At 37.7% G+C, this 14213-nt stretch overlaps 1 protein-coding gene across 1 annotated transcript; it reads right to left on the reverse strand.

Moving 5' to 3' along the window:
• Positions 1 to 782: 782 nt before the first annotated feature.
• LOC131359865 (choline transporter-like protein 4) lies at positions 783 to 6861 on the reverse strand. The gene is made up of 22 exons (XM_058400038.1): positions 6825 to 6861; positions 6326 to 6374; positions 6060 to 6133; positions 5877 to 5955; positions 5059 to 5158; positions 4694 to 4825; positions 4530 to 4590; positions 4334 to 4445; positions 4154 to 4237; positions 3852 to 4043; positions 3672 to 3727; positions 3424 to 3526; positions 3210 to 3302; positions 2955 to 3057; positions 2675 to 2745; positions 2312 to 2406; positions 2086 to 2195; positions 1662 to 1735; positions 1429 to 1499; positions 1236 to 1330; positions 1058 to 1142; positions 783 to 915 (listed from the first exon to the last, which is right to left on the reverse strand). The coding sequence occupies exons 1-22, from the start codon at positions 6859 to 6861 to the stop codon at positions 818 to 820; spliced, it is 1974 nt and encodes a 657-aa protein (XP_058256021.1). The 3' UTR covers positions 783 to 817.
• Positions 6862 to 14213: the final 7352 nt, after the last annotated feature.

The raw sequence follows: 14213 nt of genomic DNA on the forward strand, positions 1-14213 counted from the left end.
AGATTTACAGTACACAAATGAAAGTGGCCAGGAGCTACTCGTGTTATATTATTAGTAACGTTTATTTACATAGCTTATTGTCATAAACCAAACCAGCCGAATAAGCTAATTTTGTGTGAACTTTTAAAAAACAGATCTTTTATCGAACAGTCATATTATTTTGCAATAAATCATATGTACCCATGCTTAAAAATGGACTTTAGTAATGATGATGCTTTAAGCAATCACAACCTGTTTTTGTTGCAATCTTTTTTTTAAAAGAACTCGACAAAATCTGAATCAAACAACATTCACATACAGTATCTCACAAAAGTTAGTACACCCCTCACATTTCTGTAAATATTTTATTATATCTTTTCATGTGACAACACTGAAGAAATGACACTCTGCTCCAATGTAAAGTAATGAGTGTACAGCCTGTATAACAGTGTAAATTTGCTGTCCCTTCAAAATAACTCAACACACAGCCATTAATGTCTAAACCGTCGGTAACAAAAGTGACTACACCCCTAAGTGGAAATGTCCAAATTGGGCCCAATTAGTCATTTACCCTCCCCGGTGTCATGTGACTCATTATTGTTATAAGGTCTCAGGTGTGAATGGGGAGCAGGTGTGTTAAAGTCGGTGCTATCCCTCTCACCCTGGTCACTGGAAGTTCAACATGGCACCTCATGGCAAAGCACTCTCTTTCTTGCTACACTGTAGCAGAGTGTCATTTCTTCAGTGTTGTCGCATGAAAAGATATAATAAAATATTCACAAAAATGTGATGGGTGTACTCACTTTTGTGAGATACTGTACATGTTCAAATGTTTTTATTAAACATCAAATTCTTTTTGCTTTTGAAGGATCTCCATCATGCTCCTTGACATGTAGGGTCTCTGTAGAGTCCCATCATGGCGCTCCAGATCATCCACTAAAGAGAGAACAAAAACATAAATTGTAAATAGGATTTTCTAGCCTTTTGCTGTTAGACTGAATCAAACACATTAACTGACAAATATGTGTGTGTTCAACGCTCATATGAAGTATGTATGTGTCTTCTACGTGCTACTTACTGACACACAGGGTGAACGTGTCCACACCCATGCTGTACACACTGAAGCAGCCGAGAGCAATGAAGTACGATCCAACCATCAGGACCTTTAACAAACAGAAAAAAGTTTGTATAACTGTAAAATCGAACCTTTATTCTATTATATTTAAACATTTCTTGGTGGTTGTAGTAGAACCTACAAGAATAGGCAGCCAGCAAAAGTTTAGCAGCTCAGCCTGGAAGATGTCTGCTGACACTCTGATTTCTCCAGAGAAGAAGCAGAAAGCCAAAACACCTTAAAGGACAAAGAAACAAATTCTTAGTCTGTTGATCATTTCCAGCACAGGATTTTATTTGTAATATGATGTTGTAATGTGACATTGTGTTTCAAACCTATTGCTCCAACCACGAGCAGTCTTCCGAAGAACAGCAGCAAGTCCGTAACTCGGTCCACCACCAGTACTCTGTGAATAACAATGTGTTAAATGCTATGAAAACAAGTCAAGTACATGAAAGTCATTCGTCAAAAATGAATTCAAGCTCTGATTTTGCACACAATGCACACACAAACACGCTCACACGCGGTAAATCAAATGAAACGTGAAGGATTCTTTGTGACAGCTTACCGGTCCTTATTCCTTCCCCAGAGCATGCAAGCATTCCTAGCTGATATGAAGAAGTTGTCTCCATAGACCGCGATCTGTATAATAAACACAAACACACATAAATACATATGATTAGTCAAGTTGTACACTTGTTAGTTGTCAACCCATAATAAGCATTAATAATGTAACATATAGCTATATAAGATTGTCACAAATGCTGGAGGTAACATTAAGGTGACAGAAGGGGTATTGAGTGATCATTGGGGATGTGTGATTTGGACATGTGATGTGCTGGGGCTGATGGGTAATGTAATTTAGAATTGATTCAGTTCACCTACTGTATACATCATTTAAATTCATGGTATATTTTAGTTGTCTGAATTAAACAGTACATTTGCTACAGTGAAATACTTAGTAACTACATTTTTGTGAATTAATTACTGACCATTATGTATGTGTTCCTGTTGAAGTATTTGATGACGGTATCCAAGGCGCAGAAGCATGATCTCAGGATGATAATCAGAGGACAACAGCACCAACTGCATCTCTGTCCACCTGGGAGAACCGCATAGTATTAATTATCATAAATCAGCAACATTAAATACACATACACTAAGAATAAAGTGGGATAAAGTAGTAGGGAGAAGAGGACTGTAAATATTTTTTTTTACCTTTGGTGACATTTTTAAGATACTGCAGCACAATCCGGATGCCCTGGAACATATTAACAAAGACAGCACCAAACGCCAAGGAGCCAGTATGGTACCTTCAGAAAGCAGAGTTATAGGGATTAGTACAGGATGTGAGCAAATTAGAAAATGAGACCAGAGAGGAATGTACCATACCGTAATGTCTGGAACAATGCTCTGCAGAGAGTAGAACGCCTAATGGTCTGTGGTTTACTCAAAGACCAGTAGTAGGTACTAAAGGTTCTGGCAAGTGTGCACTGGCTCAATGCGATGATAAAATGAAGACACCAGAAACATGCCAGGAAATTATAAATCTGAAAGTATTTGGCATATCTCTGGAGAAACCCGCCTTCCTCATCATATTGAGCAAAGACACAGCGCACAGGACAGTTGGGGTAGTCCGAAGCCTTGAAAGACTAAACAGAAAAATAAAACAAGAGGGGGAAAAAGAGGAAGACAAAAAAGGGTGCACAATGTGAGCAGGAAATCCAAATGAATCACTAATACAAATTAGCACCTATAACTGTACTGTGAATCTCATACTGTTATGCTTGAAATGGCATTTTAACTTTTCTGTGTATGAACCTATTCATTTTATTGGGGTGTGTGTGTGTGTGTCACTGACCTCTGGGACACATGGTTGGTTGCCTGTGATGACAGCACATTCTGGATTTGATGAATTCAGTGCAACTTTATAGTACACTGGCAGTCCAGAAGTAGCCAGATTTCTAAGGTAAAATAGTCAAGGGCACAGCTCTCATAGATTAGTGATGCAAACATATTTTTGGGTATTTTTATAGTTTTAATTGTATTACTTATTCACTGTTCAGTACTGAATTACAGGAGGTACAGGAATGATAAGTGTGGGCAGAAAGGATACATGCTAGTCACTGCGCAGAAGCTCACACAGAGTGTGACCAGCAGAAATGTGACCAAAGGAAACACCATTACAGAGAACATGGCACCCATTGCCCTGCACACAACACAAAGCACAAAAGTCAACAACGGCCTAAAGCCATATCTTAAACACAAAAAATACTTCCCAATAACAGAATAGTTGGTTTGTATTATATTCTGTGCTGAAAAGTACTTACTTGCTACACTGCCTCATCATTGCCAAAGCTTTCAAAAATCCTTTTCTTAAACATGAAACAAACAGCACCAATAGGATGAACTCCAGCAGGGACACAATCACCACTGTAACATACGCATCAGATCAAACATTATTTTCAATGCAGTAAAGGCAGAATTTGTTTCTAATTTGAATTAAGTGTCATTAACTGTTGCATGTTTGACTCCATGTCACTTTACAGTTTGGGATAAAGAAGCAGGAAGTACTCACAGAAAGCCAGCCAGATCTCCTTCACTTGAAGGATGTCTGACATCTTGGATTGAAGACTGAGCTCACTCAGTGTGTGCTGTGAGTTGCCCGATATGATTGCCTGGTACCCCTGGTAGCACTGGTAAATGCCTAAGACAGAGAGCGCAGACACTTTAGTCACTCAGTTATTGATTCTCTCACATGCAGGACTCGTGAGCATGTGAGTAAATCAGCATTAGCAGTATGCCAGAATCAGTGTTCAAGAAAATCAGAAACCTACCATATGCTCCCACTGATAGGACACCGACGAGAAGCACCACGACCACCACTGACACACAGAATCGCATCAGCAGAATAAGCACCATACTTACCACCAAAGTGATCACCAAACCTCTGAGACAGACAGAGAAATTTATACATTTTTAAAATTGATAAAATGTTTTACATTTTTAAATTATTTTTTAATGCATGAGATCATTGCCAATGATATGAAATTTGCTTACATTAATATCCAATACCACGTAAAGGCAAGATCTTCAATGATCCTGACTTTCATGGATTTCGCATTAAATCCTGAACGGAGAGCGCTGCAAACGCAAGTCATTTATATCAATCAGTACAAGACATTTATTAAAAAAAAAAGCAACAGATATTGTGTGTGTGTGTGTGTGTGTCCGTATTACCTTGTAGCATCCATTATGTTCTTCAGTGTTTTTTCATCCAAAGTTAATCCAGGGACACTGAAATCTGATGGAATGTCCTTTGGGTCAAAACTTGGCAAACATTTTCCCTGAACTAGAGAAAGAGAGAAATCATTAAAGAACAAAACACACAAAGGGTGAGTGATCATCTTCTATTTGGCATGTATATGGTTCTTACCTTGTTTGGTTGGCATATAATATGCTGGGCACAGATCTTTGTTCAGGATCTCTTGTATTGTCTGTGGAAGAAATTGTATTAAAATCTGCAGCAGCACAATTTCATGCAGAATATTACCAAGGCTTCAATACAGGGATTTATAAAGAGCTAACTGTCCAGCTTACCAGTGTGGTCCGAGCAAGGTCCAAACTGGGGTCACACAACTCCTGTTGGAAGAATTCTTTAGGTTTTGCCCCTGCAATGAATGCCTTCGGGGGCAAAAACCAAAAGGTTGAAGGGCACCTCTTAACGCACACCTACACACAGAGAGCAAAAGAAATGGTTACAGACCCTATAAAGGAATAATTTTAAGGGTTATATGTCACAATATCTACAGCAACTTCACAGCATCACAGGACGTAAGAAAGATTCAAACTGCACAACCTTGTGATAAACGCGAGTTTGCTGAAAGAGCTGCATATCTACTACATATAGCATATTAACCTTTGCCGTGATCTAGGTAAAAATATGTGAAAGTGTGTAAACGTACTTGAGTCGTTGGACATTGAAGGCCCTTGAACGTTGCAGCTGTTACATTGGCTGCAGAGGCACACTTCAGCACATCAAAATAAAATATGTTGGGTTTGTCACTGAGAAGGAAGAGATATAGAAATACAAATGAGGCTTAGCACCCACACATAAATCTGATTACCATGTTTTAATTGTTTTGTGTTTAAATTGTTTTGTTTTAATAGGAAATACACCAATTGTTCACTTTATTAGGAACACCGGTACACCTCTTTTTTTCACACACAACAGTCTCTAGAGTTTACATAGAATGATGTGAAAAGCAAAAATAAGTTCTGCTGTTGTAGCTTATCCACCTCAATGTCTGCTGTGTTGTGTGTCCTGAGATGCTTTTCTGATCGCCAAATTTATAAAGAATACTGGTCATTCCAGTCTGGTCATTCTCCTCTGATCTCTCTTATCAGAAAAGCATTTCACCAACAAATCTTCCACTCACAAAAAGTTTTTTATTTTTCACACCATCCCAAGTATCCTCCCAGGAGATAATCCCAGGAGATAATCAGTTTCTGAAACACTCAAACCAGTCAATCTGGCACTAAAAAGCATGCCATGGTTAAAATCACAGAGAACACATTTCTTCCCCATTCTGCTGTTTGATGTGAACATTAAATGAAACTCTTGACCTGTATCTGCATGATTTTATGCATTGGGCTGTTGCTATACGATTGGTTGATTAGAGATTCGCATGAATGTGCAGGTGTAGAGGTGTTCCTAATAAAATAGATGGTGAAAGTATGGCTGTAAATATCTACAGGTTACTCGTGTATCCCAGAGACTTACACATTGGGTCCAATTCCACAGAATCCTCCAGCAGAGTTCTGCTGATAGATAATATATTGGGGGTTTCCATAAAGCCAAGCTGTAGAAAAAAATTAGTCAAGATAAAAGATTACAAATCATGAACATTTTAATACACAATTGGTGTTGATAGAAAGCAATAGTAAATGTATTATTTGATTTTACCAGCCCCCCCGAGAATAACATATCCAACCATCGCAGCAAAGAAAATAATGCAGCACAAGACATCAGTACATGCCCTAAAAGAAAGAACAAACAATAATATGCATTAGTGTTCACAACTCCATCTGTTAATGAGGCAAAATCATACCTACATATTATTAAAATGATTTCTATTGTCTTCATTTAACATTTTTATACAGATCTTACAGGGATTGATGATAAAATTTTGTTCTCTAAACAGTATGTAAAATGTTGAGTTCAGGCTTTACCTTTTTTGAACAGGGCCACTGAATGTCGGATCATATGGGGCAGGTTCCCCTGAAAGAGAAAAATTCAATGATTTATTTAACAGCATTTCACATTGTGAGACAGTTGAATTGTCAGGAGCTACAGGGACAGTTCCCTGCCAGACCAGCAGGTGGCAGGCGTTTCACTATAGTCTGCTTTATGTAATTTTTCCCTGGTGTCTTGTGGCACGTCCTTCATATTGTTCCCATTTCCCGTTCCCCATTTCCCCTAATGTGCTACCCGTTATATATCAGCCATTTTGGAACTGTCTTCGCTGTTCTCTATTTCAGGTATCTATGTGATAATCATGTTTTCGTTAGTTTTGTTTTATGTTCATAAAGCAGTGCCTGGTTTTTCTCCTGCTTATGGGTCTGACTACCGAGCAGATCCGGGTTCAATCCCCGCTTCAGGCGGCGTCTCCGGACCGTTACATAGATTTTTCTTTCAGGCTCAAAAAATAAATAAATAATCAACACTTACCGTACTCGTTATTTTTCTCCTTTTTATTGATCATCATTTTTATTTCCTCAATATTTGTAGTATGAAACTGAAACAAAATATATGTGTAAGACCGATAAGTCTTAAGATAAACTGCTTTCAATGTTTTAATGCAGAATAATCAATATAAATAACGTGAAATAACGTTTCAGTGACTAATAATAATAATAATAGCAACAATAACAATAATAATTGTCCTGACCTACCAGTAAATGAGATATCTCTAGTTTCAGTTGCTCAAGAAGCTCAGAATACTAACTACTGTGTTTGCAGTCGAGAGTAATATGGAAGTATCGCACTATGGCAACGGAATTAGAATCGGAATTAGAATCGTCACACGTAATGATACGTCACACGTTTTTTTTTGTGTGTGTGTGCGTGCGTGCGTGCGTGTGCGCGAGCGCGCACTAACGTCTTAACCTTACATTAAATATAAACAGAGCACTCAGGAGGCATATACATTAAATATTAGGAGACCTGACCATCATATATTTTTTAAACATCCTATACCAGATTTAGTCTCTCTCTTATAGCCTTTAGAAAAACACTCTGGACACTGAGTATTTAGGGAGTAAACCACCCTCATCTGATGCACTCACTATGTCTGACAGATCCCTGGACAGATCCCCCGCTTTTTGTTTACTGACAGTGCATGTGTCCATGCACAAGCTTACCATAAGGCCTGGGTGGCAATGGCATACACCATGTCTAGTGAAATTTGGGGTGTTACAGTATACTGAAAAACAGATTTAAACACCCATACACAGTTTCTATGTTCTTAGTTGTCCATATGGTGGCTCTGAGCTGCTCGGACCTTCGTTACTGCTTGCAGCTATATTTAGTAGGAGTAGTAGTATTGATATTTTCTGTTGTTTCTGATGTTCCTGTTGTTTGTATTGTCTTACAGATGCTTTGGCAACATACATGCATTAAAAAAATCATGCCAATGATGCTGAATATTTGTTAATAATACATAACTGGTACCAATACTACACCAGTGGATCCATTGAGCAATGTCCAGTGTGTCAGAAAGGTCTGATTTATGTCTGCTTTGTGTTATCTTAAATAAATGCTCAGTGTACATAACAAAAAGGCTAGAACAAATCGTATTATTATTATAAGATGTGTCACTGGTTAATATAGGAGATTGAGCTACTCCTAAAAAATCCCAGAACCCTTACACAAAATTGGTCTAATTCCATCACGTTTTATGACATTGAATTAAAGGGCCAAGCCCAGTCCCTGAAAAACAACACCTGAATTCAATGATTTGGAGGGGTGTACTGATGTACCATATTGCAATACAGTCAGATGAAACAGCCACTGGAGCACAAAGAGAGCAGCATTACCATTCTGTAGAATTATTGTAAGTTTATGCAGTCATCATTTAACCCCTTACTAAGGGTAGGACTAACGAAAACCAAATATGTTTGCCAAGTTTCAAATTCAGCATGCTGATGATGATACTTTATCTAATCTTTTATACCACATTAATGATTGGTTCATATCAAGTATGAGAGCTATGCCATATTCAGGATAGGTCATGAACTCACAATATGAGTTCATATACATGGCACCTGAAATATCTGATATCTTTGAGAATCTGTTGAGAAGATCATTTACATAAATAATGTCTAGCATACAAATGTAACATGAGAAATATAGGGAGATTAGCTAAAGAAGCTCTCCTGGCCATAAATACACAAAGTAAGAGACTGGAGGTTTTAACTTTGTTGGGCTGGCAACAGCAAAGAGTTGAACAAGAGTGACCCTCATTTAGGCAGTACAGGGGACTACAGTAGAGTGCTTCTGTCCATTGCTCACAATCTGGTAATTAAAGGCAGCATCTCTCATCTAGGTTGTCGATGTTGTCAGCAGGAGTGTCAAGCATTCAAACCTCTATCTAGACACTAGTTTCATCACAAAAGAAACCAAATGAACATTAAAAAAGAAAAAAAAAACAGGCTACTCAAATAAAGTTAAACATGATCTAGAGACAGTTTTATTACTCTGTAATTAAGCTTTCAAATGATCTTGTATTCATGTTAAGTTTGATTTTAGATGTGTTTACTCATATAGGTCATTGTAAAGGACATGCCATGCATGTCAAATAAGCTCCAAATAACCTTAGCACCTTTTACTATGTTCTTCATTTTAATGCATTATTGTGTCCCAGTTAATGTGACTATTACGCTGGTCTAATGAAGATAAAACAGGCAGCAATGATGAGCGTTCATAAAAATTAAAGGCAACACTTACTTGTATACAGACAACATTAGACCACAGCATCTACTTTACAAATAGTATGGTTTATTCATGAGATGTGCTGTAACTAGCTTAAAAAATAATATTAATAATTTGCATTGAGTATTATCTTCTAAAAATGAATCATAGCCAAAGGAGCTATAAATAATACAAATGACTTTGTACAGCATTTAAAGCATTTTACAGAAATTTAAAGGAGCTCAATGTGAACACTGTCAGCCCTTTATTCTTAAAACCTTAAGCCATGAAAGAGGATTAAGTATAACATTAGCTCAATAATTTCATAAAACCAAGTTTTGGGAGATGGCATGCAGTTCATGTTTTCAATTATGACATTAGTCTAGTAAAGACCTGAATAGAAGCTAATAATCTTGCATTGCTGAGTAACACATGGCACCAATTTGGGTGAACAAAGGTCCAACATCCCAACTGGAACAATGCATGCTGAATAATTAAAGTAGGAGACAGTTTGCCTTTTTTCTGATAAAAGAACATGTGAGCACTGTTTTCCATTACAATAATCCAACCATTTTTTATTCTGCAGATGTATTTCACCTGTTAGACACATTCTGAACATTCTCACATGTAATAAAATGAGTTAGAAATTTGTTTCTGTATTATGTTACATTTTATAGCGTACATAGTCATTGGTAACCCAGAGTGATGACTCTAGTTCTAGTTCCTAGTGTCTCAGGTTCAGCTCTCTCTTTCCATCAGTCATTATAGATTTCTTCTTTGGTCTTGTTTTACTTCACATTACAAATGCCAGTGTAACCTTGCAATTAACCAAATGAAGTAAACTAAAATATTAATGTTTAAAAAAGGGATTATTACAATAACTCTTCACTGTCTGCTGGTATTCTCAGATGAGCCAGCCATCCTGGAGACAGATGACCTGGACAGAAGGTTTGGCAGAGGACCAGACCCTGACACCATTTCACTGGCCTCTGTCACTGCTGTAAAAACTAATGTATCTAACAAAAGGTGAGGATGCATCTAAACACAAAATATTATACATTTCATTAAGATGGTGAAGTGTACGCACTTGACGGTATAAGCATTATATTTTACATTATTTATTTTACTTCAAATCAAAACCTGACATCAAAATTGAACCAAGCTATGGAAGACTGATGGATTTCCAAGTATGTTAAATAGCACACATATCTATCAATATTTCTTTTTTCCAATTACATCAACTGTGGAGAAATATTTAAATGTACAAGGTGAATTAAATTATTTAGATAATTTTAGATATTAAGATAATTACAAAAAAAAATGTGTAAACAAATGTCAGCTGAAGTTGAACTTCACTACATCTTCTGAATTATTTTAAAATTGAACTGTAGGACTGTCTGAATCCTAAATCCTTAATCCTTACAGTCATGTATGGAAGTTTCACCTTTGCGAGGTGCATTAATGAGGCGCGACAGCTAGTGGGCTTGAACATGGATCCTGTGGTCTGTGTTGAAATTGGTCCTATGTGATATAACTAAATCTAGCATATGATTAAAACGATGAGTTGGTCTATTAATGTTTTGTTTAACCGCAAAGGAATTTAGTAAATCTATAAATGTGAGTCCTAAAGCATCATTAGCATTGTCTACATGAATGTTAAAGTCTCCTACAATTAACACTTTGTCAAAATTTATCAAAAGATCTGAGAGTAAATGTGCAAACTCTTTAAGAAAATCAATGTAGGGCCCCGGGGGTCTATATACGGTGGCCAGTGCAAGATATAGTAGGGATTTTCTATGTATGTCAGTGAGTGCAACATTAAGGATAAGCACTTCAAATGAGCTAAACCTGTGCCCTTTTTCTGAGTAACGGTAAGAGAATTGTTATAGATAGTTGCAACACCACCTCCACGACCAGTCTGACGGGGCTCATGCTTATAGGAATATCCTGAAAGAGTAGACTCATTCAGACCAATGTAGTCATTTGGTCTAAGCCAGGTTTCGTTAAGACAGAGTGCGTCAAAACTATAATCTGAGATCATTTCATTAACAATAAGTGCTTTCGGTGCAAAGGATCTAATGTTCAGAAGTCCAAACTTTAGAAATTGTTTTCTTTTCTTATTTGGCCTTTGTTGGGTTTAATTGTGATTAGATTATTTCGAGAGCTATTAACGAATTTATTCTTTGATCAAGATGTGAGATGGTGATGAACTAACTAACTCAGCCAAGCCTCCAGTGATGAAGAGGTGGCTGATGATGGACAACTGTCATCAGTGTCCACCACTTCACCAAGGAAACCTGTCATCACTGACCGGTATGTGAACCGGTATCTCTATTGAAGTACATCACACTGCACTGATGTCACGGGCATGCCAACCTCAGCCACGCCCCCGCGCTCCCAATCACCAGACTTTTAATCACACCACCTGCACTCAATCACGATGGCTATTTAAAATGCTCACTCGCCGAGGGCAGCGGCGAGTATTGATACTGTTCAAGTAAAAGTCGTGAGTCTGTCTAAGTTATCCCCAGTTTCCACCACTCGTTTGATGTCTCTGAGTTACTGCCTATCTGCCTTAGTTTCCTTTTTTTCTCTGCATTCAGTCTTGCCTTTGTTTAAATAAAGAAGAGTGGATCTGCTTTCTGTCTGCGAGAGTGTGTTGTGACAACTCACTGTTATTGTTGGTCATTTTCTATTAATTCTCTGCATTCATTCCACAGGAACTACTTTCACCTTCCCTATTTTGAGAGAAAGCCCTGTATTTATATTAAGAGCTGATGGCAAGACCAGAGAAGAAGATTATACAATGCCAACATTGTACATAAGTTGGTAGGTCATGTATTTTAAATATTTGAATTTCATTTTTAAATATTGCATTGCTATATCATTAAATGTCTAAAACGGATTCTGTTATTATTACTTAAATGGAAGAGGGACTGAATGATGTTCAGGAGATCATTAAAACAGAGAAGGCTTTTTCTGAGCCTAGGCTCAGAGGAGTTCTAGAAGAACTGAGTAATGGCCGCAGGTTTGAAAAATCCGAACCTTGTCCTGGATGGCTGGAGTAGAAAACAGTTTGGATATTTCCCTCCACAAAGAACTGATTTAATGTAATATTTAAATATCAGGCTGAGAAATCAACACATTGTACCAGCCATCCCTGACCACTATTTGGCACCCCTTATTTAACAAAACATACAGAATACTCAAAACATACTTTTCTTATCATTACATGGTGTTATATTCAGAATCTATAATACCTTTTAAAACAACTCTTTTAGCAAATTTCTTACACTTTCTTACGAAGAAAGGATCAAGAAAGGCTGAAATTGTGCATGTGGGAGCTGGTACAGTACACATTGGATATGCTAGAGTGCACTCTAAAGACCTCCTTTTCTCTAATGTGGAGGAAGTGAAGTGAAGGGAAAGACTATGCAAAAGTCAAGACCATTTAGTTCAAGGTGAGATTAAATCCAGTAAACAATTAATTTGTTGCCTACTAAAGAACTTAAGATGTTTAAAGAGGTTTAATCAAATGTAACTGTGTCTATAACCTAACTGTTTGAAATTGTTTTTAACAGTGAAGCAAGTCTTCCAGCTGAGAGTACACACGTACCAGGCAAGGGGCCTGTTTACTGCAGATAGCACAGATTTGTTTTTCAACACACAGCCAGGTCACAGAGGTAAGACATTTTTATCTTCAACTTAAATAAGTATTCTATTCATTCTATAGAAATAATATCATGTGAATGATATTCTCTCAGATTGTGAATGAGACCCTCTGCCCCACATGGGATTAACTTCTAGTATTTGTTGAATTATGGTGAGGCTAGTGAGCTGAGGGATGACCCTCCAATTATCGTCATCGAGATCTATGACCAAGACAGTATGGTAAGCAAAGATATGCTTTAGCATTCTGTTAGCATGCTCAAGAGCAAGTCAGTACTGACAAGTTACATTTTGATACATTTGTAGGGTAAAGCTGATTTCATGGGGAGGATATTTGCAAAGCCATGGTCTTTCTGGCCTGAAGATCACAGGCATGACAGCCTATGGCATGAGGTAACTGGTTCTGGCCCGCTCAAGCCCAAGCCTCAGCCAGCAGCCTGGCTCAGTGCTCAAGCCTTGAGGCAAGATGTATTTTGCTGTTGCCAAGAACCTCATCAATTCCTCCCCTTTTGACCCCTAGTAAAAAAGTAATAGGTGACCTCACGGGTTTCCCAGAGGCCAGCCAATTAGATCATTTTCATTCCTGCAAAAAAGGGTGAAAAAAATCAGTCAGTGGGTTCACCCCTTCCCCTGCCATGAGTACCTTCCCTTTGTTCACCAGACCAACAGCACTGTTCCCAAAAACACACAGGGGTTTTAATGTAAAAAATCAGCTCACAGAGCATCTCAATGTTTCGCCGCTAGATGGCTGCCATTCACTCTGAATGTGACTTCTCTGTCTGAATTATCAGCCTCCAGCTGGACAGCTTTCAGGCCACAAATAAGCAAGGCAAGCTACATCAACTCTCAAGTGGGTGGTCCAAACAATAACAACGGAGTATAAATTTCTGTGTACCATGAAGTCATTATGCCTCTGTGTTTCTGAGAATTTTTTTTTTCCTCATGCAACTCATTTTTTCTAAAGGAGGAAATTTACTTTCTCTTAGAAATATTTGTAATATTGGGGAATTTCCCTAGACCAAAGTCAACAGGATTCCTATACCTGATACCTCCTTGTTACCCAGAAAAGTAGTTTACAGCATATATTTTCCATTAACAGCACATCCTGGTGTGTTTTTATTCCTCATATAACCCAGATACTTGTCTTTTTACAGTATTTAGTAATTAACCACATTATTAAAGAACTGCATGTTTTTCTTTGTCTACAGTTACACTGACAGTCTGAGTGTAAGTTGCTGTTATCTCTACCAGCTTTTACATTAGCAGTGAAAACCAGAAGACACTAGTTTGCATACAACTACGTAATTACTTATTTAAATATTGTTTGTCTCTTGCTGCTGTTGCTGAAGTTCAGTGGTGGGCAAAGTACACATTTCCTGTACTTGAGTGAAAGTAGAGATTCACTCATTAAAATGTTACTCCAGTAAAAGTAGATGTCCTCAATTTGAAGTTGAGAAGAATCTGTCACTCTACTCACAC

This window comes from Hemibagrus wyckioides, linkage group LG09, assembly GCF_019097595.1.
Source record: "Hemibagrus wyckioides isolate EC202008001 linkage group LG09, SWU_Hwy_1.0, whole genome shotgun sequence".
NCBI classification, from domain to species: domain Eukaryota; kingdom Metazoa; phylum Chordata; class Actinopteri; order Siluriformes; family Bagridae; genus Hemibagrus; species Hemibagrus wyckioides.

What these genes read in the sequence shown, in the direction of transcription:
- LOC131359865 (XM_058400038.1), bottom strand. Translation starts at nt 6,861, where the DNA reads ATGATGATCAATAAAAAGGAGAAAAATAACGAGTACG. An exon ending in AGTGGCCCTGTTCAAAAAAG is followed by an intron (nt 6,134 to 6,325) that starts GTAAAGCCTGAA and finishes TCTTTCTTTTAG; the next exon opens with GGCATGTACTGATGTCTTGT. An exon ending in TTATATGCCAACCAAACAAG is followed by an intron (nt 4,446 to 4,529) that starts GTAAGAACCATA and finishes CTCTTTCTCTAG; the next exon opens with TTCAGGGAAAATGTTTGCCA.